This window comes from Camelina sativa, chromosome 1 (genome assembly GCF_000633955.1).
Source record: "Camelina sativa cultivar DH55 chromosome 1, Cs, whole genome shotgun sequence".
Classification (NCBI taxonomy): Eukaryota; Viridiplantae; Streptophyta; class Magnoliopsida; order Brassicales; family Brassicaceae; genus Camelina; species Camelina sativa.
In genome coordinates, this window is record NC_025685.1 from 4,715,124 (window position 1) to 4,741,449 (window position 26,326).

Genomic DNA, 26,326 nt, shown 5'->3' on the forward strand with positions numbered 1-26,326 from the left:
GCACAAAAGGATGAAAACATGCTATAGTCGGCAATGGTCCACTCTCCTTTTTTCTTGTATATATTTTATCTAATCTTATATATCCATCCAGTATACTGTATATTCATTCGTTCGTTTCATAGGTCACCACATTTTTTTATCCAGTACCCGGTAGATGTTGATAGTTGTGTTTTTAATGGAGCATCTAGAAGATCGACAGTCCATATTTTCAATTATTCATGCAGCCATACCATAATGTAAATGTATATATTTTGTGTGTCAAAGTTTTTACAACTGAAAAAACCTAGACTGTTATAAGTTAGAACACGCCCACAGGTACCTTAATCAATGGATGCATGAATTAAATATAAAAAACATGTATTTTGGCTTTTGGGCATATAGATATCCAAAATATTCCGTGACTACGTAGCATAGATATCCAATTATTCGGGTATAATTTACATAAACCAAAGTACTAATTCATACCAAAAATAAAATGATGTTAGAAGTTTAATACAACAAAGTGACAAACCCATTAGAATAAAGTTTTGAAACCATTTCCATAGTTCTTTATTGGGCATTTAGATCCTAGTTGGGCCTGCCTAACTGACTCGTATATATTTTAATCTCTCTCGTACTTTTTGAATGTTTACTACGCAATTAATTAATTATATACACTATGTATTTTGATGTTTTATTTATTGGCACCTATGTATTTTGACATGAACACAGATCCAACGTAACTATTTCTAGGTTGAATTGTCTTTTCAAAATATTTTTTCTTTTTTCCTTTCGGATTCACCATTAATAGTAACAAGTGTTCTGTCAGAAAGTACTCGGAAAACAAAGTGTACTGTGTTTTTTGTAACATTAGAATTTTGAACAAAATACTTTAAGTTACTTTCGGCACAAATAGTTACATCAGCTAGCATTTGGTAAAAACGACGTGGCAGTGGATTTTATTTGTACAGTTAGATATTTTTAGTTTCAATTGTTCAGTTTAGTCAATTAATAACCGACTAGTGTATAGGTACATATCTTGAGAACATCATACTAGTATTCATGTTTTATGAAATCTGTAATATCCATATTCGTATACACATCCATCTACACTAAGAAAGAGATTTTGGGAATATATAAAAACTTCAAGAACCGAATTGAAATGATTATCTAAACACATGGAATAATAGATAGACCCATATGTAATGAGTAATTTAAGCACACACCGGTTCACTCTCACCGGTTTAATAGACAAAAAGGGGTACATGGGAACATGATCATATGATTTATGAGTCATAAGCATGAGATTAACACGATATGGGCTCCACCTTAGGATTATATACCAAACCAAAACGAACCACACTTTCTTAGCCTATCTATATATATATGTTACCTAAATAAAAAATCTTGGTTCGATATAAGATTACTTGGTCTTTTATTGATTCACACAATAATTGACTTGACCTACAGAGTGCTTTCAGTTGAGATCAAGAGAAATATATCAATTTGTGTACCATTCAAAATGATCGTTTATAAAGAATTTTAAAGAAACCATTGATGCGTCACGTATTTCACATATGCGTCATTGATGGTCAAGTGATCAAATGTACTAATAAGTCTAATATCAGTTCAAATGTTAAATCAAGTACATTCAACGCAAACACGAAGTTTAAGAAAACACGATCCAATCTCCAGATCAACTCATATAAAATCCCATTCCCATCAAGCTCCTTATTTTACTTTTAAGCAGATGTACTTTATCCTAACCGAAGTTCTCAACGATCCTTCAAACACTGTGAAATATAGTTATATAAATTCAAAACTTCACTACACAAATATTTGGAAAATAATATATATGAAATTTGCCGATCCGACCTTAATTTGTTATGTATGGATATAGAATTCCAAGGAAGTCGATCCAACCCTAACTTATTAAATAATTTAGAAACTTAACAGAGTACTATTCTTTATTTTATTTTTTTCGGCCACAACATTTAAAAAAAACAAACAAATAAAAAAACCGGACTAACCCAAAACTGAGAACCAAAATATTCAATCTACGTTATGGCTTCTTAAACAATTTACAGTGCTCCGATTTAAGTAAATATTTTCGGTTTTCGATTTAATTATATCGGTTTAATTCGGTTAACAAATAATCCACCCTGTAAATCACGGAGCAACAACATCCATTATCCCCCACAGAGATCAAACCACGTGGACATGTGACAGTGTTCCTTATCACACAGGATCAGTACTCCAATCATCTTTTTCTTTTCCCTTTACACTTTCAGCATAACAACACACACTGATACCAAAAACCGCCATTTCCTTCCAAATTCCCCTAAAATTGCGAAGTCTTCACTTTTCTCAATCCAAACTTTAATCTCTTGTAGAAGACGAAGGAAGAAGCCATAAAAATGCTCTGAAGTTTTCTCTGTAAAGTGTTCTTCATCACTCCTCTTCTCCAAAACTTCGATTTTTTTTTTGTTTGTATTTCTGCTTTACAGATCGGTGATTATTTTTTTTTTGTTTTTTTTGTTTTTGGGTTTATGGTAAAAGGTAAAGAGAGAGAGAGAGAGAGAGAGAGAGAGAGGAGGAGATCTAAGGATTGTATTTTGAAAAATGCCGAGGCAAAAGCAAAGCGTAGAGAATCTTCTTCTACTAGGTAAAATCAGGAAACGTGGATGTTCATCGCCGACGTCGTCGACTTCTTCGATCCTCCGTGAAGGTTACAGGTTTAAAAGAGCGATCGTAGTTGGTAAAAGAGGAGGATCCACTACTCCTGTACCTACATGGAGACTCATGGGACGATCTCCTTCTCCACGAGCAGCTGCTTCCAACGGTTCTTTATTACACGCCGCGTCTCCGTCTCACTGTGGGAGCAAATCCGGTAAAGTAGCTGCTGCTCCTGTTTCTGCTAGGAAGTTAGCTGCGACGTTGTGGGAGATGAACGAGATGCCTTCACCGAGATTGGTGGTGGAGGAGGAGGCTGTGCCAATGATTAGGAAGAGTAGGAAAGAGAGAATTGCGCCGCTTCCTCCCCCGAGATCGTCTGTTCATTCTGGTTCTCTTCCGCCTCATCTTTCTGATCCGTCGCATAGTCCAGTCTCTGAGGTAAAAAAAGCTTTGTTGTTGTTGTTGTTGTTATGATTGGTTGAGTGTGACGGGAATGTGCTGTGATTCCAAGTTCTTGCTGGATGCCATGTGCTTTAATTCTCTGACCGATCAAAGGAGAGAGAGAGAGAGAGAGAGAGAGAGAGAGGGAATAACTATTATACTAATATATTGATATTGGGGGAAGTTATAAACATCTCTCAACTTCTCTTTAACCGATACAAAATTGATAAATCTTTGTTGTGATTCTGAGGTCTGAATTTAGTCAAAGTTGTGATTTTTCTTTGGCAACCTCTATGAGTATTATATTCATTCAAGGTCTTAAAGATTCTGATTGATGTTAAGGAGTGGGATTAGAGAAGAATAGAAAACTGTTTTGATCTTCGGAATCTTTTGTCATGTGCTCTAAAAACAACATATGAAAGGGCGTTTCTTTATAAGTTTGGTGCCCGTTTATTCTTGCATAATTGGGCTCTTCTACTAGTTTTTTTTTTTTGTTTCATTCCTTCATCATATGGAGGTAGTTAGTTGGTGGTTTTTTAGAGGTTGATTTATTGGTGAATAATTTAGGCCTAGATTCTCTTATCATTGAGACCTAACAAAGTTGTATATAACGCTAAATCTGGCTATGGACAATGCGAAGAGTTTGGCTTTCCATGCTTACTTTACTTCTGTGTTAGGCTTATTAGGAAGCTGAGAATCTTATTGATTTTTTGTAGAGGATGGAAAGATCAGGGACTGGAAGTCGCCAGAGAAGAGCTTCATCAAATGTACAGAAGCTTAGGCTTGGAGACTGCAATGTAGGGGCTAGGGATCCTATTAGCAATGGCAGCTTCATGGATGTAAGTTTAATTCTTTTTCTTTTTACTCTTTGGGGCTGTTTCTTTGAGCATTGTGGAGAAACTTTTCTATATGCAGCTTTCATACTTTTGTGTCAGACCAAATTCGGTTTTTGATTGAGCTGTTCGTATCAAATGCTACTAGAAGAAAGTGCTTGATTGAGAATTATAGGCTCTGTAGGCTGTTAGTTGAGATTGCAGTTAGAGTTTCTAATTCACTTTGGAGGCTTACATACATAAAATCTTTGTTTGTTATGCACATAAACCTCACATTTACGTCTACAAGCAACTATGAGAGACTGACTTTGTTATGATTTAGATTGTTTGCCTTGATCATCTGTAAATCCACTATGCGTGCAACAAAGAGATTTACAGATAGATTTCACATGGTTTTTCCCAATGTAGATTGAGACTCGATCACGGGTGGAGACACCGAATGGATCAACTGTGGGAGTCAAAACACGGTTGAAGGATTGTAGTAACGCTCTCACAACATCAAAAGAGCTTCTCAAAATCATTAACAGGATGTGGTGTCAAGATGATCGTCCATCTTCTAGCATGTCCCTCGTCTCTGCTTTACATTCTGAGCTTGAAAGAGCTCGCTTACAGGTCAATCAGGTAATTCACGAACATAAACCTGAAAACAACGACATCAGCTACTTGATGAAGCGTTTTGCTGAAGAGAAAGCAGCATGGAAAAGCAACGAGCAGGAAGTTGTCGAGGCTGCAATCGAATCTGTTGCTGGTGAGCTAGAAGTGGAGAGGAAGCTGAGGCGAAGGTTTGAGAGCTTGAACAAGAAATTGGGCAAAGAATTGGCTGAAACAAAATCAGCTCTGATGAAAGCAGTGAAAGAAATCGAGAACGAGAAGCGAGCGAGAGTGATGGTCGAGAAAGTTTGTGATGAACTAGCAAGAGACATAAGCGAAGACAAAGCCGAAGTTGAAGAACTGAAGAGGGAATCCTTTAAAGTCAAAGAAGAAGTCGAAAAGGAAAGAGAGATGTTGCAGTTAGCAGATGCATTGCGGGAAGAGAGAGTGCAAATGAAACTCTCAGAAGCTAAGCATCAGCTCGAGGAGAAAAATGCAGCTGTTGATAAGCTAAGGAACCAGCTTCAAACCTACCTCAAAGCGAAAAGATGTAAAGAGAAGATCCGTGAACCGCCTCATACTCAGTTACATAACGAAGAGACTGGAGAGTACTTGAACCACCACCACATTGGTTTCGGTTCATATAACACTGAAGACGGAGAAGTCGAGGATGGAAATGAAGAGGATTCAGGAGGAGAAAGCGATCTTCATTCCATAGAACTGAACATAGACAACAAGAGCTATAAATGGCCTTATGGTGAAGAGAACAGAGGGAGAAAATCAACGCCAAGGAAAAGCCTTTCTCTACAAAGAAGCATATCGGATTGTGTTGATTGGGTTGTACAGAGCGAGAAGCTTCAAAAGAGTGGAGGAGATGGAGGATTGGATTGGGGAAGATCTATTGAGGTTGAACCTAAAGGGTATTTAGATGAAACACTAGCTTATAAACCAAACAAGGCTTCTTCAAAAGATCACCATCTCGTCTCAGGTTCGAGACTAAGTAACTTCCGTGGTGGATCCGTTTCAAAGTCGCGGTTATCAGATGCCGCCAAAGGCGAAAACCAGAATGCTAGGAAATCAAGATGGTAATATGATCATGCAATTCTTATTCACATTTTCAGCGCAGAGATAACAGAAATCTAAAAGACAATTATTACATCTACATTTTCTCTCTGTTAGCTAGTTTTGTTCAAAGAGTGATTCTCATATATGTAAGTGACTTTAAACATGAATTTGAATGAACTGGTAATGATCCAAACATGTAAGAGCATGAATTTTACACGAGCTGGACATTTGAGATTCAGTTCGCCTACACCCCTCACAAAGACCCCAGTAATAACAGACTAATAATAATAATATTATTGAGCTCTAGTCGTCGAGCCATTTCCTGAGTCGATCCTTGACGAAATCATTCCGAGCCTTGACGCGATCTTGTTGCGGTGCGATGTTGGCAAGTGAAAGATACGCTCCAGCGACGAAGAGAGAAACGCCCGCCGCGAAAAAACCCACAGACACCATTAATTGCCGCCTTGTCGGCGGATACGACATAAAAAACACCATTCCTACCCTTTTTACTTAACCAGCCGTCTTTTGCAAAGTCTGTTTAATACTTAACTGTTACTGGGCCAGGCTTTTTAATTTGGGCTTTATTCTTAATATCCAGTTTCTATATTAACTTTCACTATTTTAAGGTTTTAAATAGTTGTTGTAGTAGTAGTTGAGAATTATGAATAAACTCGTGCTCAAAGCCAAATCTTCAGTGTTTTACTTTTAGTGTCCGATCTCAGTTCTCAGGAACATATATTGTATACTACATGATGACATTAATGTTTTCCTGATCTTGCGTCTCTTAGGTAGGTTCTTGCAAAGCGATAAAGACTAAGAGCATCAATATCGGGGGATGTTAGTGGGGTTTTTAGGTTTATGAAGCAAAAAAATAAATGAAAGGAAAAGGAAAAATTGAAGAGGCTCTCTAATACAACATACTGAAATCAAAATTAAGAAACGCTACGTGTACATTTTTCATTGGTTAACAGATAAAAACAAAAAGTTAATTTTTTTTTCACGCATATTTCTCTCTTTCTCTCTTTCTCTCTACCTCTCTACCTCTCGCGATCAAAGACTCGATTTGATGTCAGAAAGATTTGCTATAATCGGGGTAATAAAATCAATGGAGTGTTGGGTCGTAGGCGATTTGAATCGGCGGTGATCTTATCGGAGGCGACTGTAGAGGTGGCGATTTCAATCGTCGTTGTGATTGTATCAGAGGGGATTTGAAGGAGAAGGCGATTCAATCAGAATAGATTGGATCAATTCGATTGAGAGGGTAAGTTTTTGACAACAGTAGTATGATTAGGTAAACTGTTAGGTTGATTTGATTTTGGATGCTTGAAATTAGGGTTTTTGATGTTTGTTCGAGTTATTGGATTGTTGGTGTGTTCTTGGATCCGATTGATAATTGATGCTTTAAACGGATTAGGGTTCTTGGTGTGCATGTGTTTGTGTTCCGATTTGGTCCGTTTGTGTTTGTTTTCCGAGTTGTTCCGTTTGTGTTTGTGTTTTGAATTGGTTCGTTTGTTTACCGTTTGAACGGATGTGGGTCTGTTTGTGTTCTTGACACATGATCGTAGAGGAAGAAGAAGAATCGAAAAAATGATTAAAGTCCGTTCTTTTTCTTCCCTGTGAATTCCACCGCAAACCCAAGAAACAGAACAAAAAAAAAACTTCATTTTATTGTTCTCTCTCTCTTTTGGTCCAACTTGTGTTGTCTACTCCTTTGGATTTAATGGTTCAGGACAACTTGGGCTGGGAACCACTCAAGACTCTTGGCAGCCTCGACCAATCAGGTTACTCTTTTCTCTTATGATTCAGTTTGGTTTAAATAGTCAAAAAGGTTGAGTTCATTGGAGGTACATTGTGTTGGAGGTCACTTAACGGGATCCGTATCATTCAAGCAGCTGTTGGCACTGATAGAACAATATTAATCAGTGATGCTGGTGAAGTTTATGCCTTTGGAAAAGATTGTTTTAGCAAATCTAAGTCAGAAGTCCAAGAAACTAAGCTGATCACAACTCCTCAGCGGGTCAAGTCCTTGACGGAGATCTTTGTGGTACAAGCTACGATAGGAAATTACTTCACGGCGGTTTTGTCGAGAGAAGGCAGAGTCTATACATTATCATGGGGAAGCGATGAAAGACTCGGTAATGATACTGACCATAGCTGTTCGTTGCCTCAACCTCTGTTGGGTGCCTTGGAGAACATCCCTGTCGTGCAAATTGCTGCTGGCTTTTGCTATCTCCTTGCTTTAGCAATTCAACCCACCGGCATGTGAGTCCTTGAAACGTTTCCATTGTTCTTAACCAAGTTTAATTATATGTGCTTACCATTGCCATTTTCTTGCTTCTATTTAGGTCGGTGTACTCAGTTGGATGCGGTTTGGGTGGCAAGCTTGGGCATGGTTGTGACGACTGTGAAACACAGCCTCGTCTGATTGAGCAGTTTGGTTTTTTAAACATTGAACCGGTTATGGTCTCAGCAGGTACATTGTGTGTTGATGATCCGTTTTGTTTTTGATGTTGTTATTTGTGTTAGCTAATGATGATTAGTAACTGTTTCTGTTCTTGACACATGATTGTATAATTTTAGAGTACATTGTTATCTCCTTTTAAGAATTGCACTTCTTTTATAATATGTATTAATGTTTTTATTATGTTTTCTATGCTTCAAAATTAATTAAAATGCAATATTTTCTAATTTAATAAAATTCTAAATGTTTACACATTTATACCACTTCTATTCTACTTAAAATTTTTAAATTTAAAAAAACAATATTTTAAAAAATAAGAGACCCAAAATTAGAACCTACCAATAAATGAAAATTTTTTTTATCTAAGAGACTATGAATTCTTATATTCAAAACAATACACAATTAATTCATAAAAATTTAACAACCCATTATAAGAGACTACCGATTATTATGCTCTAAAGAGTAAAGAGTAGGACTAACAAAGACACAATGTTCAGTTAAAACTTTAGCTTTACTTGAGAAAACATTCATAATACCGTTGCGAGAATTATTACTTTAGATTTTGTATTGTGACGTAGAGAATAATTAAATTAAACGAAAAATTTCTAAAGTAATCAAAACGTTTGTTAGTCTGCCCATGTCGTTTACACGAACGCTATCAGTTTAATCCTAAAGATTCACGTATCTATAAAGGGGCTTTATTAGTCAACGAAACTGAATCATTGATTAATATGCATTTAATTTAATTAGATTAGCCGTATTTATTATGATCCGACGCGTCTATCCATCGTTCAAATACGGTCGAACTTAATGTTCAAATGTATTAAGAAAATATAGACTATCAAAGTTTGACGTGAAAAACACAAAGTAATTTATTTTCTGTTTAAAAACGTTGCACTTATTTTATGTTTTATAGACAAAAGGGAACTGTAATTTTTTTTTTTTTTTTGTCTCGTCATTTTTTCACATTTTAATTCCATGCAATTTCTACATTTATTGTAACATAAGAATATAAGGTACCAAATCCAAAAATTCATACTTATCTCTTAACATTAATTGTAAATCCAGCCAAGCATGGTCATAGTGTCAATTAAATGAAATTAATTGTAAGGTTGCCAGCTTTTATTATACTAGTAGTTCGGAAGATATTACTTCTTCCGTGTTATTATATATTTATTATCTTTTGTTTTTAATAGGCAAAAATGATAAATTTGTGTTTATCAATTTAATCTTACAAAGAAAAAAATAAGTCATTAAATATCTTCACATGGGAAATTAACTCACACTGCAATATTAATAGCTTGCTTTTGGTGTGAGGCTACATGATACTATTATTGTTGTAGTCATAATAAGTCATAGTAACAATTAACTTTGACGTAGCCTTTTTTTTTTTTGATATCTTGTAAGTTTCTTTAGAAGATTTAGTAAATCCTGTGATTAACATTAATATACATTTAATTCCTTTACTGCTTCGATTAAGACACCTTTACATGTACGTATATCTGTTTCCATTAATACATTTCAAATACTACTATATTTTATATCTTTTCGGTCAACAAATACTATTCGTATTTCTTCCTTCTTGATAATATACTCCATATTATAAATGACCCTAAGTGTTCAAAGCTAGTTTACAAGTTTTTACGACTGCAAGTATTGTAAAATGGAGTAGTAAATATTGTTGTTTCAAATCTTAAAAAACTAAAACCCCGTAATAAACCTATAAACATACACTGATAACATTCTATTACACTAATACATAAACGTATATACTGTATCATTGTACACAAACAGATATAAAACAACAAAATGGAATAAGTTAAAAGCAAATATTGAACTAAGCTGAGATTACTCGAGAGTACAGTACTATGTATGCATTAGAATTTAGAATGAATGATTTTACGTCTACAAATCTAGCACGTATATTGCTCGACTAGTTCCGTGGACCGTGTCAGTGGTATAGCGCAACTAAAAGACTTAAAAGTACGGTTACTTTCAGTTCAAAAAGTTAAAACCCATTTTGTCAAAGCATATTACTTTTTTTTTATAACCAAGAAAAAAAACTTTGGACTTGCGATTTTTTTTTGCCTTGCGTTTGCTCTCATCCAATTTGGGATCTTAATTTGTGATGTTAAAAAAAAAAAAAAAATTCCACTGCTCGAGATCATAGATGAGCTATATCGACTTGAAGTAATTAGAATTACCAAAACGATTTCACCGAGCTCACATTTATAGTTTACTTTGAAACAAACATGTCAGCATTGACATTTATTTTATTTTTAAAAATAATTTATTTCTCTTCAGCTGGTTCAGCAAAAATAATTGTTAGCAGTAAAAGAGACTAGTCGTATTATCGTTGTACTATTTATTGGAGTATATACATCTCACCTATCATAATTAGATTAGGCCTTAATGAATACATCTCCCTCTCTCTCTCTCTCTCTCTCTCTCCTTCCTCTAACCAACTTTTGTGTGTTTGTTTTATAAAATGGCATAAGCATAACCAACAAGAAGACGACTTTCTCAATAATTCCAAAACCTCTTTCTCAAACACCAAAGAGAGAGAGAGCGAGAGAGATCGATGAGCCGGAGAAACAAGAACGGCCCTAAGATTGAGCTGAGGCTGAATCTTTCGCCGCCCTCTTCTCAAGCCAGCCAGATGAGTCTTGTTCGATCACCGACCCGATCCAACTCAACTTCACCGAGCTCATGCGTTTCGTCTGAAACGAACCAGGAGGACGAGATCGACACAACAACAACCTCAATGGTTCTTGTAGGTTGCCCTCGTTGCCTTATGTACGTTATGCTTTCTGAAGATGACCCTAAATGTCCTAAATGCAAAAGCACCGTTCTTCTCGATTTCCTCCATCATCAAAACACTTCTGCCGCTACAACAACAGCTCCCGCTGCCAACACCAGACGCAAGAAGACCTGGTGGAGGAACTGATCCAAACCCGTGTTTCTTTTTGTGTTGTGTGTATGTAATCGAGGGATCTCAAACCGAAATCTAAACTAAACCAAACCGTATTTTTATGGGTTGTCCTTTTGATATTTCTCTATAGTTGTTTTGTCTTTAGGGTAGTGCTAATCACGCTCCATTTTTAGACCAGACTTGAAGTGGAGCGTGAATAGCACTAACTTTGCTTAAAATGGATGAAAGATTATTTTTTATAACTGATGATGCTTAGTATTGATGAAACATTTATTGTTGTTGTTTCGTTTCCACGTTTACTTCTTTTTTTTTTACCATGCGGCCATTTTATTTTAGCTATTCCGGTGAATTTTCATGTAAACCTTTAAATCTTTTATCGAAGATGAGTTTCTCTCACAAAAGAAATCTTAATCAATAACTCTTTTATGAAAGTGGAGATGTATAACTCTGTTTCTTGAACATGTCTAAAAATTCTCCAGATTATGTTTCTCAATCTTTGTTACAAATGGTTAGAGTAATTTCCTCTGTTTTCTTGATTACTCTGTTTTCCTCTGTTTTCTTGATTACACTGGTTTATCGTAAACGAAATGTTAAGAGATTCACTTTAACTGTTAAACAAGGTAGACACATCAAAAGTATTAAAAAAAAAAGAAAAGAAACTAGAGGTAAACGCCAAGAGGTGATATAGGCTAAAATACTATGTTACCTAGCAAGACATATCGTTTTATATTGATTAAAATTTTGTTGAGTTTTTGGTTGCCACAGACAGAGCAAAGATAATTTGGAGTACTAGGATCCAGATGAAACAATTTAGTCTCTATGGTCCTACTCCAACCAAGTATGTAAGTCTTTTAGTTTGGTACCAATATTTGACTCCCAACAACTCAAACCTAAACCCCAGTTTGAGTTCATATTTTAGTTATTGTCTCCTTGGGGAACCAATATTATAGATCTTATTTTGTGTCCACAAGTCTTGCAAATGGCAAAGAAAAGAAAAATGATAATTTAGAAAATCTATTGTATTATTTTCATAATGCTAGGGGTGAATTAAAGTTGGTTAAAATTGAAGAGGGGGTAGTTGAGATAGGTTTCAAAAGATAGTAAAAGGGTAATGAAATTATTTAAATCAAATATAAATGCATATAGTAGTAATTGAGGCAGTTGAGAATTATGAGCGTTACGTAAGAAATGATAAATACGAATTTAATTCCACCCTTAAATTAAATATTACTACTACATCCTTTTTTTTTTTCTCATTTGTCAAAGAAAAACATAAATTGAATGAAGTTATACAAATTACTTTTATATTTTGGTTTATCTTTTCTTTTTCTTTATTTCACTAAATGTCACCTTTATGTTGCATCATCCTTCATATTTAAGCAAATCTCTCATTCATTCTTCAAAGCCTCAATTTCTGTTATTATGCATTAAATGTATTTGTTGTGGTTGCTCTGCAAATGCGTTAGCTAATCAACTTTTTTCAATACACTAGAATGTCAAAGTCAAACCCAACTAAGCTAATTTTTCTTGTTTGGGGGTATTCAATTATAGTTGACTAAGCGTGAATTATTGGATTAAGATTAGAATTAATGCAACTTTTGTGGTTGCAAGACGATTCGTGTTTTACCAACTCGCTACTATCTAAACCCCAACAAACAAACTATAAGAATGTATATACGAACGGTGGTTCAGTTTTACCAAGACCTGATACCAAACATTTTTTTTACATAACCAAAAGACAATTATTATTAAACTACACTGTGTTTTAGTAAAACAAACAAAACACATACTGGTTTACTGTGTTTAAGGAAGAGGAAGGGGAATGTACTTTATTGGAGCTGTGAAAACCGGTTCTTGATCAGAGTGGCTATGTGATGCGCAACCCATTCTGAGCCAGCCACCGTGCAGCTGAATCCGTGCGTGTGACCTTCCCTTTCGATAGATAAGGAAGTACCCGGAGCCTGCTTAGAAATCTGGACAAATGGATTCTATGAGAGACTCTCCTTCATGTGTCAGAACATGTATTTTTGTTTAATCGGAGGAGAAGGGAAACTACTTAAACCTCTTCAAAGAGTTGCAATGGACCCCAGTGATCATCAATGCCAAATAAAAATGCAAGCTTGTTTTGGTTTGCCCTCATGAAATCCCAATCTGGCTCTGCTGCAAGCTTATAAGTCAAATATGAAACAGTGGGTTACCTAAAAATGCATACTTTTAATTCATAATGAAACTCTCTAAACTCTTATATGACACATTGTTGAAACTTGAAAGAAGAGTACCTCTCTAAACTCTGACTTTGCCATAAAGAGAACATTGCGCATCGTGTGGTACTGCAATGAAAGAATCATGCATCAGATGAAGTTAACTCGCCTTAATAGATAGTAGTAGGGAATAAGAACTGAAAATAAAAGAAGATGCAATGGCTATCTGCAATGATTTTATACAGTTAAGTTCAAGTGTAAAACCCAAGAAAAATCAGTGAATATGGAAAGAAGACAATTACTACCTGCCTCAAGTGAGTGCAAGTAGCTTGAACAGCAGCATCAGACCATGAAGCTCCAACAGATTTGGACACAAGCAACCGTGCAGCTGACATAGGTAACAGTCTCAGTGATGCAATCAGAAAACTTGCTGTAGCTGACAGAACAGAAGACCTGAATTTCAACAACATGATTTGGTCACAATCTCCTAACATTCTAAATTAAGATGATCTCATTGGTTTTTCATATCGAGGAGGATACATCACATTTATTGGACTCACGCTGCAAGTTTCCCGATTAATGACTGTGTTGTTGATTGTTGGTTCAAAGTCAAAAATGGATATAAGCCAATGCAATATACCACCTGCAAAGCAATCCAGAGAATGTAAGAGCATACATAGCATGGAGAGAAACTTAGAGGAATCCGTCTTTACCTTCTTCGAGAACTTCCTCAATATTTCAAGGCATATATAAGATCCAATGGAATGCCCAACCTATCAAGAGCAATTAAGATTCAAATTTTAAATATTCATGAGAATTTGTAAATTCCTCAATTAATGGACGTCTACAGTCATAAGAAGAGGCAATCTATGAATGGAAACATGTTACGTAACCCATTGTATATATGAGACCATAAGTCTTACCAATACTATTGGAACATTCACGCTCTCCAACTCCTGTCTGATAAAATCTATCTGTATGATAATTAAAAACAGATTAAGATCTTTAACTTCAATGGGATAAACGATACAAGAACTTGAAGTCTTTGAAATCCGAGAGCAATCAGGAGAAATGACTTCTTTTCCAACAACTATTATTACCTTATGATCGATTTGTTCTTGAAACGAAAACAGCCTCCCAGACTCCCAGTCCTAAAAGAAGGGAAACAACAAAAGCATGAATCGAGCTATCACGCTTTCGAACGCAAACTAAGATATATATAGAGAGAAGAGTAGTATTAATACAAACATGCAAAATCCGAAACACAAAGTTATAGTACCTTGCTCGTGTGAGATATATGCCCAATAGCTACACAAATAAAACAAACCAGTCCACCATTAGAAAACAAAAGCTCATAAAAAAACATCTTCTAATCACAAGGAACCAAAGAAAACAAACTCGAGATTCTAGAGTGACTTGAGGAGCCATACCAACTATAGATGCATTGCCATCAAGAAACTCATATAAAGATTCCAAAAACTCCTTGTAAAATGACACAACACCTGGAAAAAAAAATTAAAATTAAAAGCCAATGTCTAAAACAAGATACAGAATTGTCATATCTAAGTGCATGCACAGACACACGCATTTTGAGCATAAGAGTAGAATCAAAACCTGGATTCCCCGGGATAAACAATACATGGAATGTGGGATTCTCAGCTTTAATCTCCATTATCTCCGTCATCGTACTTGATCACAAATATAAAAAGCTTAATTACGATATCAAAGTCGAATTTTTTTCAAATAAGATAGAAGAAAACAGATTGATAAATAAAATACCCAGTGACTCTGCACAATCTGAAACCAGCAGGTCTTTTAGCTTTTTCCACTAGTTTGTTTTGAGTCTCCATATCTGCAGTCACACGATTCAACCTATATCTTCTCCCAGAACTGAAAAAATAGAATCAATGAGAGAATCAGTTAAAGATTGATGAACTGAGAAACAGAGGACAACAATTAGAGAGCAAAAAAAAATCGAAACTTTGTACACTATAATGAGTTGAGAAAGTTGTTGTTGAAGAATGAAGAGATTACAACAATGCACCTGAATCTGCTATGGGGAATCGAACCCTCGATCAGAGGAAGAAAGCAACGGAGAGACGGAGTTGCCCAACACGGTTGAAGAAGAAGACGGACAACAACAAGTCGCATCTTTTTCGCTTGCAAACACAATGCGGTGTCGTTTGGATTCATTCGACGTCGTTTTAGAAGTGTAGGGGTCGTTGGGGCTTATCTCTCCAGGTTCCTCCTCCCCTTTATCTCCACCTCATGCTTCCACTACAAAGAGAGAGAGAGAGAGAGGTCATTTGACAGATAGATAAGTTTTATTTGTAGCTTTCGAGAGAGAGTCACAAAGTGAGTGTGTGTTTCCAATGGCGTCTGTTGCTTCTTCAACTACTCTCATCTCTTCACCCTCTTCTAGGGTTTTTCCAGTAAAGTCTTCACTTTCCTCTCCATCTGTTTCTTTCCTTCGAACCCTTTCTTCTCCTTCCGCATCTGCTGTTGCTCTCCGCTCCGGCTTTGCTCGACGCTCTTCCCTCACTTCCACTTCTCGCCGGAGCTTTGCTGTCAAGGCCCAGGCCGTAAGTTATATCTCTCATCAATGTCGATCCTTTTTCTCGTTCAGTGTCATTGGAATTGGAATTCGAATTCAATCTCTTCCTACTAAATTAGCTCTAAAGGTTAGGTTTTTGGTATATAAATTGATGTGCTTTCCTGCAGATTACTCTAAAAGGTCAGAAATTTGAGTGACATTTTCTTTTACGTTTGTCAATTTGAATCTCTGGTTTGCTTGAATTGAGTGACATTTGTGATATACTTGTTACCCCTGATATGTCTGTTGGATGAATTGTTTAGGCAGTACACTGGTTCTCTAATTGTTGATTTGACTGATCTTTGCTTCTTAGATAGATTTTGATGCGTTAACGAGTTTTACTTATGTGTGTTATATAGGATGAACTTCCACTGGTTGGAAACAAGGCTCCTGATTTCGAGGCAGAGGCTGTGTTCGATCAAGAGTTCATCAAGGTATATTTGTCTAAAGAGCCTTCTTTTTCTATCTTGATTACTTTCTTACATTAGTCATAGCTCCTGCTTCTAGTTTTCCTGAGACATTAAGGTTTGAAGCTAAATGAGTAGTCTTTTGTGTTATGCGTCTTTGTGTTCACGAAACTAATTGGTGATTGATGAATTTTTTTCAGGTTAAGCTCTCTGAGTACATTGGGAAGAAGTATGTGATTCTCTTTTTCTACCCTTTGGACTTCACTTTCGTCTGCCCAACAGGTTAGGGATTGCTCGAGAAGTATATTGAAATTGAATATCCGTGATTCACTGTGTGCTAATCTCTTTCTTTTGTTTTTTTCTTCTTCTAGAGATTACTGCCTTCAGTGACCGCTACTCAGAATTTGAGAAGTTGAACACAGAAGTATTAGGTGTCTCTGTCGATAGTGTGGTAAGTATAACTGTACAATTACTATCATATTGTTTCAATCTCCGATCCTTGTATTGAAAAATCTAGCACCACATTCGAACCGGTGTTCTTATCTGTTTGCAAGTTGCTCGACTTATGCTTACGTCTTGTGTGTCTGTCCATGCAGTTCTCGCATCTTGCGTGGGTCCAAACAGACAGGAAATCTGGAGGTCTTGGTGATCTGAACTATCCCCTTGTTTCAGATGTCACTAAATCAATTGCAAAATCTTTTGGAGTGCTCATCCATGATCAGGTAAACTGTTATCCTCTGGCTTCCTTTAAACTTTAATAGTGTTTGAAATAAATATAAAGACACAAACATTGTTTGTGCAAGAACAGGGAATAGCACTGAGAGGGCTCTTCATCATCGACAAGGAAGGAGTGATTCAACATTCCACCATCAACAATCTTGGTATTGGCCGAAGTGTTGATGAGACAATGAGAACCCTCCAGGTACAAACACACACAACTCCAAAACCACTCTTTTCCTTTCACCCGGTTGCGGTTATGCTTAAATACGTTTTCAAATGTTGCAGGCGTTACAGTACATCCAGGAAAACCCGGATGAAGTCTGCCCTGCCGGATGGAAGCCAGGTGAGAAGTCAATGAAACCCGACCCCAAACTCAGCAAAGATTACTTCGCTGCTATTTAGAAACTCTACTATTATATAGCAAACAAGGTACAATCTTTGTTATATGTGAGCTGAGTTTTTTTTTTTCTTTTTCTTGTGCGTTAAAACAATCCTTTGTTTGATTTCTCACTTTGTCCTCAATGCCATAATAAAACCTTTTTCCGTTAATGAAAGAGTCTCACTGTGTTACGCCTTCACACATTCTTCATATTCATTTGTCCACTTATCTATGCTTAGTTGCATATACATTAGACAAGTAGACATATTTAATGGTAAAAATCAAAACCATTCCAGAAAATATATACTAAATGATGTAACATAACAACAACCATTCTGTATATTTAAGAAAAATAGAACTAGCACTCATTTTGTGATCTTCTTTGGCAGAACAGAACAATTTATATATTGAGAAGCACATACAGTACACACCACAATTAAAGACATGTGAAAAAAAAACAAAGGACACCACAACTAAAGTATTAACTATCATTAATTTGTATGATAATTATGATCCTTAAAAAAGCTGATGCTACCTGTAAAAAGCTCCTCATGTGTCCCCCTGCCAACAAGTTCCAACATCATTAATCATCATCATCAACCCAACCTCCTCCGACCAACCGGTAACCGATAAACGCCGGTCAACTTTCCCCGCTTTAACTACACTACGACCCCGGTCACAGTGAGTTTTTTGTTCACACTCTCTTAAACAATGCATGCCCTCACTAACTCCGGGGCCGTACTTCTCGCTGTTTTACTCTTCTTCCTCCTCATCCTTGTCGCCGAACTCTCCTACATCTTTTGTCGCCGCACCGGATCTTTACCGTCTCCGGCAAGTCAAGAGGTCATTTTCCAATTCTTGATGTGTTGCAAGAAGAACCATCACTCTCGTTCTCGTATTGAGCCAAGTACCGGAATCGTTTCTGTACAGATGGAGGAGCACGCTGTTGCTGCTGCGGCGCCGGAGGAGGATGTGACCGCTGCGGACAAGTGGCGAGTGTCGAGGCTTTTGTTCACAATCGAGGAAGAGGATTTGGATCAATTAGAAGATGATGATGATGATGATGTGGCCTCTGTGGAAGTAGATAGTGATGGCGAACTCCGACTTGACGTTCCAATGGAATATTCCGGCGATCCAACACCGTTCTTGACGCCGTGCGACTCTCCTCCGTACTTCACCCCTTCGCCATCTCCTGGTCGGGATGAGGATGACGTCATTGATGTTTATGACATCAGCAGCAGAACTAGCTGTTGTTTCAATTTCCAAGGCTCTCAGATGTGTTAATTTTGTTTTTTTTTGCTTAATTACTTCCAACGGTTTTTACAGATTAGGTGGAACAGTTTCGTAATTATTTTACGGGTTTTGTCGGAATTATTTTAGTATTTCGTTTTTTTTGTTACTAAAACTTTGTCGTCGTCATTTTTTTTCCGGCAATTTGAATATTAGCCAAGACTGCATCATATACAAATGTTGTCAAAATTATGACGTAATGTGAAATTGTGAATATTGTGATAAGTCGTGGAGATGACGGCATGACGCTATGAAGCTGATGATGATGATGTAAAAGAGGGAGGGATGGTTACATTTTTTTTGTTTTCTTAGATTGTGAATGTATTTTGATTTGGTTTGATTCATTGAAACTTCAGTTTTGGTTACCTAAATGAACCAATTTGTTTTGGGAACTCGATCTCCATTGTGTTTCATTTCCGTATCGTTTTATGTTTGATTCAAACATTTAGGCTATTTTTGTGTCTTGTATTTTATGCTATACATAGTTGATTTTAGAGACCATACCATGAGAAAAATGAAACACGATGCGAATTGGTGTAATGACTTTCAAGAAAATTGACAAAGAAGTTACCATATTAGCATCAATGAATGTGACTCATACGGAGAATTAAAGAAATGATGAGCAAGACTCATTGACGCATTGACAAGTGAAAAAACAATGAACCTGTTAAAGTCTTTTTGAGAAAAAACAAACTTTTACCAAAAGTGAAACAGTCGACCCCGAAGATTAAATCTATAGTTTGAACTTTCAGTAATATCTCTGAATGATCAACCATATATAAACCACAAGAACAGAACAAACAAAAAAGATATTACACAATTGCAATATATAGATTAGTTTCTACAAATGAAATGAAGTATAATCGAATTAACAAACCTGCTATTTTAGTTAAACCAATCTATTTCTTGACAACAAACGATGTGATGGTAATAATACTAAAGTTTTCTTTTCTCAACTTTGACTTTTTTTTCTACAAAACGTTTCCAAAGCCAAAGAAAAAGGGCATAACAAAGTAGTAAAAGTGTTTGTATGCACCGTTTGGATTGGCTTTTAGTGCGATACACACAAAACGCAATTTGTTGTTATCCCATTTAGAAATCCTAATTCTTTCCAGCGTTCACTTTAATAAGCTTAGCCATTGTTATAACTTGTAAATTGATTATAAAGCTAGTGCATTTAGATTCGCTTTTCGTAGAGAAAAAAAAATGAGTAAGGAACTAAGAACACAAAATATATCTTCCAACTCCAAGACCACCACATAAAAATTCATTAATCCATATGAACTAATCAAAGAAAACATAATATTCTTCTAATGCAAAAAAGACTACGAAAATAAAGAAATCATAAAACTAGGAGAGTTGACTAGGATAAGTCAAAGCCACACTCCACTGGCTGAAACTTAAACCCTCCGGACGAATTAGAGGAACCACCAACAAGAGGTATCTTAAGATCATCACACTTAATCTTCGGTTTAAGCTTCCACGATTTAACAAACCAAAACTTAAACCTAACACTTAGCCTCAACTTAGCACCGATCCGATAAATCCCAGATTTCTCATCTTCCTTCAGATCCGTCCTCGCTCCGTCTCCAAGCACCACCAGATTCTGTCCTTCCATTTTCGCTACGACCACCGTCGTGTTCTTATGCCCTTGATAAAACGACGTCGCGTTCACAGTTCCGAACCTCTGGTCTCCGTAGTATCCAGAAATCGAGATCTCATCGTAATAGACCCCCACTCGTTGGTTAGGGTTACGGATTGTGAAATTGAGATCGAGACTGTAATGTAGATTGTTGTTTGGATCGAGGCTGAACTGGTTTAGGTTAGCGTCGGAGACGTAGAATTTGACGGCGTTGGGACGGAAGATGAGCCAGAGGATAAAAGCGGTGATTCCGAGGATCACGCTTACAGCTATGAGGATGTTGCAGATCAGGCTTAGGATACAGCAACCGCAGCAGCGTAGACAGCTTCCGATGCAGTTTCCGATGCAGCTGAAGCAACAGCATCCGATTCCAGGCGAGTCGTATGATCTGCGGTGAGATTTGGGCGGCGGCGGAGGAGGAATCGATGGGCCGTAGTACGCTCCGTTTAGGTATGGTTGTTTGGACCCCATAAGTGTTCGACGATTTGCCAGAGAGATAAATTAAATTAAAAAAAAAAAACAGAGATTTCAGAATACGAATGGTTCGGTTTAATGAAGAGGTTCATATATAGAGGGATTAGATTATGTTAGTGTGTGTTTTTAGAAAAGAGATAATTGTGTGATTTAATTCAAATCAAAGATTTTAGTTAATGTAACGCGTTTTTATAAATTTAGGAAACGAATTTAAAACGACGCGATTTCTCTTCCTTGTGTATATTTTATATTTATATTTTTTGTCCATTATTAAGAAAGTTTTAATTGAGACCATATTTGCTAATTTTTTATTTTGTTATTGATTACAACTGGGTTATTTCTTAACCAATGGTTTAGTTTTTTGAAAAGAAAGAAAAAAGTGCCGTTACAATATGTTGCATGGTTTGATAGGGTTTTGAATGTGGTCAGGAGCTTTTTCAGCAATCGAGAAGCAATTCAAATCTTTAAAGCTTAAGTAGTTTTTAAAACTAGCTACTTTCTTATAGACTATTTAATAGTCACTATTAAAAAAATTTCAATATTATTATGAGTATGAGGCTTTTTTACTTGATGTAGTTCTTCCATGCAATGAATCAAGGTTTAAGCAGGCGTTTTTTTCCAGGTTTGGTTTCTCAATTCTCACTAAAATGTCATTTAAGCATATATGATATGGCAAATTGTAGAAGCCTTGTCTTTCTAGAATTTTGTGTATTACAAGGATTTATTCTCTTCATTGATTATTAGATATATCCCTCGTAGTGGTAATACTTCCGCTGATTATCTTGTGAAATGTGTAAAAGGTCGTGGGTTTTGTTTTTTCCATGTGAGTTCGACGGTTCCTCACTGACTCTAGAGAATTCTTTACCGTGAACTAGTTATGGATTTTAGATGACAAAAAAAAAAAATTTGGTTTACAACCGAAGACACTAGATCATAACAGACCCTAGCGAATAATAATTAGGCCCAACATAAATAGGCTAAGCCCAATAGTCATGAATACACAAACTGAATTATCTAAGGTTGATGAGATCATCATTTTAGTCACATTTTAAAATTAGTTGTTTTGATTTTAAAAATGTATTCAACTAGTTGAGCGAAAGTATTTGGAGATAGATCCATTTAATCAAATATTGCTTAATTCTAAATATGCACACAATTGATCAAGTTAGTATTCAAAAATTCCGATATTGTAATTTTTTTTGAAGTTAGGTAGAATAAAGGCCACTTTCTAGGAAATTATACTATGAGTTTGGCAGAGTCTTACTCGGACGTTCTATAGTGCCGGTGTGTAACAGCCCACATAGCACGTTCATAACCACTTTATTTTTTGTTTTATCAAAGAAAATCCAAGGGTTAGGTTTCTTATAACTTTATTTGGGATATAGAACGTTGCGTGTATATCATGTGATAGAAGGCCAACGTAATATTGGTGACTGACTTTTTCCGTCAACGGTTCTTATATTATTATTTCTCTCAACACTTTAATAATACTAAGTTTTAAAGGACCATATATTCCTCTTTCATTTGTCAATTTAAGGGACCATGTTTGAGATCAGAATGTATGAAAATGCAAATTAGCAAGAGATAAGTCTTCTCTCTTGCGTCACACACTCTCTAGAGTCATTAGAGCCAAGTCTAGATACTAATTATTTAGTAGTAACAAGTATAAAAATGCAAATTATAATAAAACTAGGGCACTATTAGCTGAATTCTTGCAAGTTGTACTTGTAACAGTGAATACCGGATTCTCATATATTTTCATTTCAAGATCCAAGAATATTCACGGTGTGACCCCTAAGTAACGTTACGAGTTAACTTTATCTGAATGTAGCAAAACTTTAGGGGAATGGGCTTTTGTAATGTGCAAGAAAACCATATTTTAAGCCAGACACCAATAGATGAAAAGAAACTATAAATAATTAAATATGACTAAAATAAATCCAATCCACATAAATTTATTGTTTGTGTGATATTGTACAAATATATAAAAGTCTTTATATGAACAATGGATCTCTATTTAATTTCAGAAAAAAAAGATGGAGACAAATGGACAATGACAGCATCACACAACGTCCACAAAACATTAACGAGTCTAATCTATTCAACTAAAATTTAATCTCTATCGCCGTCCAACTTTACCATATACAAAAGAGAATCATCAAAAGTTTACAAACAAAAGTAGATTTGACAGGATCAGAAGAAGATGCATCAAATTCAGTAAAAATATACTTTAAACAAACTCACTAAAAAATACTTTAACATTCAACTATAATAAAAGTACTATCCGATCAATATTGAAATTCTTAAAACTCATTACAACAACATCACGAATCTGTAAATATTTGCTATTCGTATAAGCAAAATGTACAATTCACATGGTAATTAACGAAAGACAAATTATTTAACGTAGACAATTTGGTTACCTTTTTTTCTTCTCCGTCGCCGTTTTAGACACTAACACTACAACTAGAGGTAAACGTATACTTAACGGCGTTGTTTCCGACAATAACTCCGGCAGCTTTATTATTGAAGTTTATATAAGCTGGACACTTCACATAAAGATGATACTTGCCGGTAATAAAAGTACCAACCTTCCACCTCACTCTACCGTCAGCACGAATGATCAACATAACGGAACCATTATCTTGATCTTGGTCAAGACCAAGGCCGTTAAAAGGAGCGACGGGAACGGAGGTTCCGTAGACAAACGGCGACCAGATGTTGATTTCTTTGTGTCCTTGATACGTGGAAGGGATCGATGTTCGGAAAGTGATCTGTTGGCTCCGGTACGTAGCGTAGACGTCAAGACGATCGTAGTAGATACCGATCTTGTCGTTAGGGTTCCGGGAAGAGAGAGTGATTTGGATGTTGGAGGTGAGGAGGTTCGGTGGATTGCCGGAGACGTTGAAGGCGTAGACGGTGGCGTCTTGGAGGAGGAAACGTGGCTTTGAAGGTTGGAGAATTGCCCAAACGAGGAGGATCGTGAGGAAGATTATGAAAATGAAGAAGATTATAGACCATATTATTCGCCGGATTAGTTTCCGGCGAGAGTGACTGTGAGAGCCACAGTCTTTAGAGGTCATGGTGGTGGGTTTATTTTTTCTCCGACGGTGGGTGGTGGTGGGATGAAAAGTGGAGAAGTTGTTAAGAGATATTTTTATTTTTTCTTTGTTTTAATGAAGTGCTCTAAAGAATGGGCTAATTGTATGTAGGATTTATAGGAATGTGATAGGGAAATAAAGGTAGTCTTATATTAAAACCAAAAATAAGAAATTAATAATTCTCCCTAATAATAATGTTTTTTTTTTCTACCAAAACAAATAAACAATACAAAATATTTGAAAGCATACTAAGTTACTAAGCTTCTAAGTTCTAACATAGAAATGTATCTTGTGAAAAAAAAAAAAAAAGTTATATTGTGATATACTTTTTTTCTAAAATTCTAGAAATGTTTGAAAATTATGAATACATACATGATTTGATGTGGTCGGTGCAAGTTCTTTAGAAAGGTGACTTTATGTGTGGTCGAAGAAATTTTCATCGGCTCCCAACCAACCATAATAAGCAAATTCAGCTAGTTGATTTCACTTTAAGCTTCCCGCTTTGAAAGACGGACACTTCAAAACTTAAAAAAAAAAACAATTCTATTTTGTATATCTGTTTAAATTTGTTTTTTTCCATTAACATGGAACTCGGTTTTGTTCCATACCTCAATGTTATTTGGTGGAAAATGTAAAAAAAATCATGATACCAAAAGAAGTTCAGATGGTTTAAGCTTATATATCACATGGGTAAATGAATTTTCAATAACAATTATTAGTCCATTTGTGATAAGAAATTATACTTCAATCTAAACTTTAGTGATCATATATCGTCTTTACATGTGTAGGAATAATAATTGATAGAGATTGAAAGAAAGTTCAATTTATCCACGTATTCTCCCACGTAGAAAAGACGACGTAAGTGACCTAACACTAGTTGCCAAAGCAGAAACCACCACCACTTTTCCCATCATTTTCCTTGTCGTTACGTTGATTAATTTCAACAATAACTCTAAAATTGTGTTATTCCGGGGAGAAAGTATTAATCGAGGGGCACTAATTTCTCTATTGGTTTGTTTTTTCGTGTTAATAGGGTTCTTTACATGATTACATCTTTGTAGTAAGAAATGGGAAATAGCTTCGATCCGTGAAACAAAAGAACAAGTGTACTTAGATATCAGGAGTTTCCATACCAATACCAAAATCACGACAAAGATCCCGAAATGGTCTTCATACTTCATAGTTCACATGTTTGCTAATATAGTTATTTTCTATATATACCATCAAATTCGCTTGTATTATACAAAAAGACATATCTGGTTATCTACCCTTTCTATTAACAAACGATCTTCAACAACTATAGAAAGTAGCAATAATAATAAGGGAAACAATGAAAGTAGTGGCTGCTTAACAAGTCAAAAGCAATAACTGGCCTGTGAGGAAAAATCTACCAGCCGTAGATTGGTTTGTGAGCGTGAGGTGGAACAAGATTCAGATCCTTGCAATGTTGCTTATCATAGTCTTTTGTGCTTGGTGTTGCTCCAGTGCATAGTCTCAAGAAATCGTTACCTGTTAGAACATAGTGTGTGAATGCCAATCCTCCATCGACCATCTCGTTAAAGCTTGGAACAGATCTTGATTTTTGCATCCTCCGTCCTCCATCTCCGTCCTTTAAGATCTTATCTAGATCTGAATACTCCATGAACCTCTGTGTTGCTGCTTCCCAAGAGAGAGTGTACATTTGCTCGGGAGTGAGAGGTAATGGCTCTTTCGTCATTGCTTCTTTCACTTTGGACACGAAGTCTTCCGATGTTTTGTACGTTAAGCAGTTCGGGAATGATCTGAAGAACTCGTTTGAAGGATGATCTGCACATACCACAAACTTCCCCATGGCTAATGCTTCTGCGGTTGCTGTGCATAGAACATCGCTGATGCTTGGGTTTATGAACACTTTGTACCTTCATTAAGACGAGAGGGGAAAACAATCAAAGAGAGAAACATTAACAAAATTTCAAAAGCCAACACGCATTTTTCAGAACTTACTTGTGAAGAGAATCGTCTGCGTGGTCCCTCCCTTTGAGGAAATTGAGATTCAAGTCGTGTTTCTTTGCTGCACGTTGGACCTCGACTGAATCTTCACCGTTCCCATAAACATCTAGATTGAAGCTCCCAAGTTCGCCCTTGTGCTTAGCCATCAGATCTATTAGTTCTCTGTATCCTTTAGCCCACACCATTTTGCCTAAGAAATATGCACCCTTTGAGAAAGCTTGTTCTCCACGGGATCTCTCTTCAGCAACTTTTTCCCCAATCATAAGGAACTTGGGATTTACACCATGGACATTGCATACAACAGACTTCGGTAAATCTTGTGTTGCGGCAGAGAGGCGAAGAACCTTTCAGGAGTGGAAAAAATATGTATTAGCTCCTGTACTATTTTTAGAGAGAGTTCAAGAAACAGTACAAAAGTTCGACGAGAGCTAGTAGATGATTAACCTTGTCGCAATATGCTCGTGTGACCCAATTGTTTACATGGTTCACAAAAAATGCTTGCAGAGCTCCATTCTTCTCCCTCTTGATGTACTCTAAGTAGTTTGTGTGGAC

At 36.2% G+C, this 26,326-nt stretch overlaps 10 protein-coding genes across 13 annotated transcripts in view; 5 read left to right on the forward strand and 5 right to left on the reverse strand.

The window, feature by feature from the left end:
* On the forward strand, positions 2,258–5,785 carry LOC104774422. Of its 2 annotated transcripts, none has more exons than XM_010499110.2 (4): positions 2,258–2,420; positions 2,539–3,093; positions 3,813–3,935; positions 4,338–5,785. In XM_010499110.2, exons 2-4 carry the CDS (start codon positions 2,602–2,604, stop codon positions 5,607–5,609), a joined length of 1,887 nt encoding a protein of 628 aa, XP_010497412.1. In that variant the 5' UTR covers positions 2,258–2,420; positions 2,539–2,601; the 3' UTR covers positions 5,610–5,785. The 2 variants fall into 2 exon arrangements, with proteins under 2 accessions (XP_010497412.1, XP_010497361.1); XM_010499059.2 differs by having other exon boundaries at positions 2,258–2,415.
* LOC104774325 lies at positions 5,737–6,080 on the reverse strand. The gene has a single exon (XM_010498987.1). It carries the CDS (start codon positions 6,078–6,080, stop codon positions 5,889–5,891), a length of 192 nt encoding a protein of 63 aa, XP_010497289.1. The 3' UTR covers positions 5,737–5,888.
* Positions 6,652–8,210, forward strand: LOC104704426 (E3 ubiquitin-protein ligase HERC2-like). Its single transcript, XM_010420522.2, has 5 exons — positions 6,652–6,678; positions 6,787–6,846; positions 7,315–7,366; positions 7,478–7,847; positions 7,931–8,210. Exons 1-5 carry the CDS (start codon positions 6,652–6,654, stop codon positions 8,091–8,093), a joined length of 672 nt encoding a protein of 223 aa, XP_010418824.1. The 3' UTR covers positions 8,094–8,210.
* Positions 10,456–11,249, forward strand: LOC104774622. Its single transcript, XM_010499180.2, has one exon. The coding sequence runs from the start codon at positions 10,628–10,630 to the stop codon at positions 10,991–10,993; it is 366 nt and encodes a 121-aa protein (XP_010497482.1). The 5' UTR covers positions 10,456–10,627; the 3' UTR covers positions 10,994–11,249.
* Positions 12,632–15,458, reverse strand: LOC104774876 (lipid droplet-associated hydrolase-like). 3 transcript variants are annotated; one of them, XM_010499297.2, is made up of 13 exons: positions 15,224–15,458; positions 14,959–15,069; positions 14,794–14,867; positions 14,610–14,681; positions 14,459–14,487; positions 14,280–14,330; positions 14,103–14,153; positions 13,893–13,952; positions 13,740–13,822; positions 13,485–13,632; positions 13,258–13,308; positions 13,041–13,145; positions 12,632–12,951 (listed from the first exon to the last, which is right to left on the reverse strand). In XM_010499297.2, exons 1-13 carry the CDS (start codon positions 15,370–15,372, stop codon positions 12,808–12,810), a joined length of 1,128 nt encoding a protein of 375 aa, XP_010497599.2. In that variant the 5' UTR covers positions 15,373–15,458; the 3' UTR covers positions 12,632–12,807. The 3 variants fall into 3 exon arrangements, 1 of the variants encoding a protein (XP_010497599.2); XR_002037924.1 differs by having other exon boundaries at positions 12,824–12,951; positions 13,041–13,135; XR_765637.2 differs by having other exon boundaries at positions 12,824–12,951; positions 13,041–13,138.
* LOC104774746 (2-Cys peroxiredoxin BAS1, chloroplastic) lies at positions 15,456–17,448 on the forward strand. The gene is made up of 7 exons (XM_010499240.2): positions 15,456–15,761; positions 16,132–16,206; positions 16,380–16,461; positions 16,551–16,630; positions 16,776–16,901; positions 16,988–17,101; positions 17,185–17,448. Exons 1-7 carry the CDS (start codon positions 15,552–15,554, stop codon positions 17,299–17,301), a joined length of 804 nt encoding a protein of 267 aa, XP_010497542.1. The 5' UTR covers positions 15,456–15,551; the 3' UTR covers positions 17,302–17,448.
* Positions 17,496–19,036, forward strand: LOC104775047. The gene has a single exon (XM_019245693.1). The coding sequence runs from the start codon at positions 17,990–17,992 to the stop codon at positions 18,560–18,562; it is 573 nt and encodes a 190-aa protein (XP_019101238.1). The 5' UTR covers positions 17,496–17,989; the 3' UTR covers positions 18,563–19,036.
* On the reverse strand, positions 19,776–21,228 carry LOC104775317 (NDR1/HIN1-Like protein 3-like). Its single transcript, XM_010499474.2, has one exon. It carries the CDS (start codon positions 20,679–20,681, stop codon positions 19,932–19,934), a length of 750 nt encoding a protein of 249 aa, XP_010497776.1. The 5' UTR covers positions 20,682–21,228; the 3' UTR covers positions 19,776–19,931.
* On the reverse strand, positions 22,898–23,982 carry LOC104775177 (NDR1/HIN1-like protein 12). The gene has a single exon (XM_010499425.2). The coding sequence runs from the start codon at positions 23,765–23,767 to the stop codon at positions 23,132–23,134; it is 636 nt and encodes a 211-aa protein (XP_010497727.1). The 5' UTR covers positions 23,768–23,982; the 3' UTR covers positions 22,898–23,131.
* LOC104764923 (digalactosyldiacylglycerol synthase 1, chloroplastic) overlaps positions 24,940–26,326 on the reverse strand; it is a gene marked incomplete at its 5' end in the record, with an annotated part of 4,336 nt that continues 2,949 nt past the window's right edge. The window contains 3 exon segments of the mRNA XM_019244154.1: positions 24,940–25,683; positions 25,769–26,118; positions 26,219–26,326. Of these exon segments, the coding sequence (XP_019099699.1) occupies positions 25,173–25,683; positions 25,769–26,118; positions 26,219–26,326 (969 nt within the window).